At 52.8% G+C, this 4,646-nt stretch overlaps 1 protein-coding gene across 1 annotated transcript in view; it reads left to right on the top strand.

Moving 5' to 3' along the window:
• Positions 1 to 3,905: 3,905 nt before the first annotated feature.
• Positions 3,906 to 4,646, top strand: part of GAMT (guanidinoacetate N-methyltransferase) — a 4,078-nt gene continuing 3,337 nt past the window's right edge. The window contains exons 1-2 of the mRNA XM_024739999.1: positions 3,906 to 4,022; positions 4,400 to 4,606. Of these exons, the coding sequence (XP_024595767.1) occupies positions 3,906 to 4,022; positions 4,400 to 4,606 (324 nt within the window). The remainder of the gene's footprint in view (positions 4,023 to 4,399; positions 4,607 to 4,646) is intronic.

The raw sequence follows: 4,646 nt of genomic DNA on the forward strand, positions 1-4,646 counted from the left end.
TCCCCACTGGGGGGGGGGCGGGGGAGCACGGCCCAAGTGCTCAGTCAGACAGACACGCCCTAGGTTGCTCACACTTCACTATTAGAAGAGCAGAAAATTGGAAGCAACCTCCATGTCCATCCACTGGTGACAGGATAAATAAACCACGAAGGGCGTGAATGACATGCACAGGATGTGGTCAAATGAAGGAAGGCAGACACAAACTGTTAAAAAGAAAATACTTTTAGGGCTTCCTGGTGGTGCAGTGGTTGTGAGTCCGCCTGCCGATGCAGGGTACACGGGTTCGTGCCCCAGTCCGGTAAGATCCCACATGCCGCGGAGCGGCTGGGCCCGTGAGCCACGGCCGCTGAGCCTGCGCGTCCGGAGCCTGTGCTCCGCAACGGGAGAGGCCACAACAGTGAGAGGCCCGCGTACCACAAAAAAAAAAAAATGATTCAGAAAGAAAATACTTTAAAAAATACAGACACCTACCAGGGCTAAACCAACAAGCAGCTATGTACCTGCCACTGAAACGAACACGTTAGCGTTTTTGTCACGTTTGCTTCAGATCTTTTTAAAAAAATGAACTTGACAGTTTGCTTTTCCCTCCTCCCCGTTCACTTCCTTCCTCCCACCCCAGGGCAAACGGTGGGACAAAAACAGGTATGTGCACACTTTCCTGAATTTACTCCTAACGTTGGTTCAGGCATACCCAATACACAGAATATAGTTTTGGCTCTTTTTTTCATTGTGGTAAAATACATGTAACATACAAGTTATCGTATCCCTTTATAAATGCACAGCTTGGTGACATTAAGCACATTCACATTGCTGTGCAACCATCCCCACCATCATCTCCAGAACTTTCTCATCTTCCCAAACTGAAACTTGGGAAGTTTCAGTTTGACTCCCCAGCCCCTCCCCCAGCCCCTGGCCCCCACCATCTACTTCCTGCCTCTGTGGATGTGACTCATCCAGGGACCCCCTGTGAGTGGAATCAGACAGTATTTGTCATTTTTCATCTAGCTTATTTCACTGAGCATCGTGTTCTCAAGGTCCATCCACGTTGTAGCGAGTATCAGTGCTTCACCCCTTTTCATGGCTGAGTGGTGGTCCCCTGCGTGGAGGGACCACGTAGCGTTTATTCATCATCTGTTGATAGACACTTCGGTTGCTTCTACCCTTTGACTATTGTGCATAATACTGCTAGGAACGTGGATGTACAAATAAATGCCCATTTGGTCCCTTTTACTTTAAAACATAACTACATGTAACACTGTATACACAGAAGACATACAGCTACATGGACATTGCCTGGTAGAGGGGAGACCTGGGCAGAGGGTAGGGATCCTGGGGACCTTGTTCTGTCATAGCTGCCATGTGACTTGTAATTATGTCATGTACTTATTACTTATTCTTGTCCATCCCCCCAGTAGGCTATGAGCTCCAGAGGAGTCAGCGCTGGGCCCCCTGAGGTGAGGAATTCAGTATGTGCTGAATAAATGGGTGACTTTCACTTCCCAGGAAAGAGCTGCGGGCTGCTCTGTAATGGGGGCTGACAAGCTTTCTGCTCAGGGCCACACAGTAAATATGTTTGGCTTTGCCAGCCTTCAGGTCTCTGTGGCAATGACTCTGTGCTGTTGTAATTGGAAAGTGCCAGAGTCCATATGTAAACAAGTGGTCCTGACTATAAACTTTATTTACAGACATGCCAGTGTGACTGTTGTATAATTTTCACGTGTCTGGAAATAGTCTTTTGATTTTTTTCAACCATTTAAAAATGTAAAAAGCAGGACTTCCCTGGTGGCCCAGTGGTTAAGACTTCCGGCTTCCCCTGCAGGAGACATGGGTTCAATCCCTGGTCAGGGAACTAAGATCCCACAAGCCTCGCAGCATGGCCAATAAATAAATAAATAAATAAAAATGTAAAAAACATTCTTAGCTCACAGGCTGTATCAAAACCACAGAAGGGGGATGTGACCTGCAGGCCAGAGTTTGCCAACTCTATAATGTTAGAATGTTTTGATCAACTGTGTCCCTTTTCTAATCAGAAAATAAATATTTTCCTTCTTTTAAAACATCTTTTAAGACTGTGGTCTGGAGTCAGGCACACCCCTGTTCCCATCCCCTCTGCCACTGATTTGCTGTGTGTCCTTGAGAAAGCCACCTTCCCTCTCTGAGTCCGGGTCTGCAAACTGCAGATAACAGCAGCACACGCACGCTAGACTCTCTTGAGAAAAGTGGACACAATGAATGACCACGTGTCGGTAATTCATTTGAAGACATCAGCTGGGCAAGAGTGGTCACTCCATTGAGAGAAGAGGACCCCAGCCAAGGCTGGAACAGAGACCCCTTGGCTGAGTCGCCAGCCAGATTGTGCCATGCCATCAGCCACTCTTGGGGCTAGAGTCCAGGCTGCATGTAGGTGACTACTGGGAGGTGGCAGCTTGGCCAGACACGGGCGGTTCCTTATTTCCTGGGCACCAAAGCTGCAGGAAAGGATCCCAGTTGATCACCGCCTCGGCTTCCTCTGTGTCTGTGCGGGCAGTAGCCTCTGAGACTGACCCCTACTTCTTGATATTCATAGCCTCCTGGGATTCCCTACCCTTGTGTACCTGGCTTCCAACCTGTAGGATACGGCCAGGGAGAGGGGATGTCCTTCTGTGATCAGATGGCAAACGGTTCTGACTTCCATCTTGCTAGAAGCAAGTTGTCACTTCAGGGAGCCCCACATGGCCAGGGACTGAATGGAGTCAACAGACAGTGAACAAGCCTGGAAGCTGATGCCTTCCCCAGCTCTGGGCGACACCTTGACTACAGCCTTGCCAGAGGTTGTGAAACACAGGACTCGGCTAGGCTAAGCTGCACCTGGATTCCTGACCCACTGAAAAATGATAAACGTGTTGCTTTAAGTGGCTACATTTGGGGTAATTTGTTACATAGCAGTAGCTAATGAATACAGCCTGCCTTCTGTCTCCGGCCGGGCATTCCAGGGCACTGCTTGAGTTGGGTGCCAGTAGTGAGTGCCACCTGTTTACGTGGGTGGCCCAAGGATGCTGGCATAAAGATGCCTGCAAAGCCCCCGCCACAGTAACCAGGACAGCTGTAAGGAAACTAGACAACACAAATTTACATGGGCTCACGAATTCAGCGTGAGCCCAGCCCTGGTGCCTGGTGACATCTACTCATCCTGCCTCCGCCTGAGGGTCTCATGGAATCCGTGCTGTCCCATCCAGACCATATTAGACCCAATGTGCCCTCAGGAGTCATCAAGCATTTTCTGTGTGCCAGACGGGTCGGACAGATGATATACCCATGAAGAAATACCTTCGCTGAGTGAAATACCAAAGAGAGGTACTGAGAGATGAAACAGCTTCAAATGGGCCATAACCAGCCTGGGGGGACCCGGGGGGCCTCCCAGAGGAGGTATGGGCTCGGGCATGAAGCAGAAAGAGAAGGAGACCAGACCAGGAGAGAGGAGAAGCTGTCCAGGCAGAGGGGAGAGCGTGTGCAAAGGCCCAGGGTCAGGAGGGACACAGGAGCTCTGCAGGTAGTGGGAAGGGCCACGGGGAGGACTCTGGAGCCACGTTAAGGCTGTGAGCAGCCATCCAGAAGTGGACACAGAAGGGCAGGGCTACCTGGGTTCAAACTCTGTGACGTCAGCTTCTCGGGGCCTCAGTTTCCCCACGTGTTCACTGGGATGTGCAAAACACTTGGCCCAGATGGGGTGTTCCAGGCTCACAGCCGGTGGCCCCCTGTGTGCAGATAGATGGGAAGGGGAAGTCATGTTTCAGAACCTGGAGGAAACTCCAGCTTACCTTGGGGGCTGGTCTCAGCGTGGCTGGCAGAGGACACAGCTGACCCCCAGGGCTGCCCTGGGGCAAGGCTTTAAGGGTGGGCGCTGCAGGGCTGCCCCGCCTGCCGTCATGGGCTGGAGGGCCCGGGGACCACTGGAGTGGGCATTTCAGTCCCAGCACCGGAGGCCCCTGTGCGCTGAGCCCCTCATCAGGCCCCTGGGGTCTGAGGTGACCTGGGAGAGTGAGGTGAGCTCAGGAAAGGGGAGAGGCAGCCCCGCACAGGAGTCAGAGTGGGGTTCATCAGGGGTTCCCACACCCCACCCTCCCGGCCATGAGATTACCCGCTTTGCTTCTGGAGCCTCAGTTTCCCCACCTGTAAAATAAGGACGATAGAAGAAACCACTGCAGCGCTTCTGAAGATTAAGTGATCGTATTTATTTATTCTATTTATTTTGGCCGCGCCATGCAGCTTGTGGCATCTTAGATGCCGGACCCGCGTCCTGGGCGGTAAAAGCGCAGCGTCCTAACCACTGGACCGCCAGGGAATTCCCTAAGTGATTTTATATACTTAAGACACTTCCAACCGTGTCTGGGAAATCCTTAGACCCTCACACCCCGGCAAGGAGGGGGCTATTGACGAGGTGGTGACATACGAAGAAACCAAGGCAAGAAAGCGACTGGGTGAGGACTCCGAGGGCTCGCTGCTCTGGTGCCGAGTCCGCCCGCCAGGCGCTGGCGGCCCGGGAGGCGGGGGCGTCGCGGGGGTCCGGGAGTCAGTGGGGGCCGCCTTCCCCGCTGCGGCCGCTAGGGGCCGCGCGGGCCGCCGGGCAGTACACTCGCGCCCCGCCCCCGCCCCGCCTTCCGTCCGCC

The sequence above is a fragment of the Neophocaena asiaeorientalis genome, unplaced genomic scaffold, assembly GCF_003031525.2.
Source record: "Neophocaena asiaeorientalis asiaeorientalis breed wild unplaced genomic scaffold, Neophocaena_asiaeorientalis_V1.1 scaffold469, whole genome shotgun sequence".
Classification (NCBI taxonomy): Eukaryota; Metazoa; Chordata; class Mammalia; order Artiodactyla; family Phocoenidae; genus Neophocaena; species Neophocaena asiaeorientalis.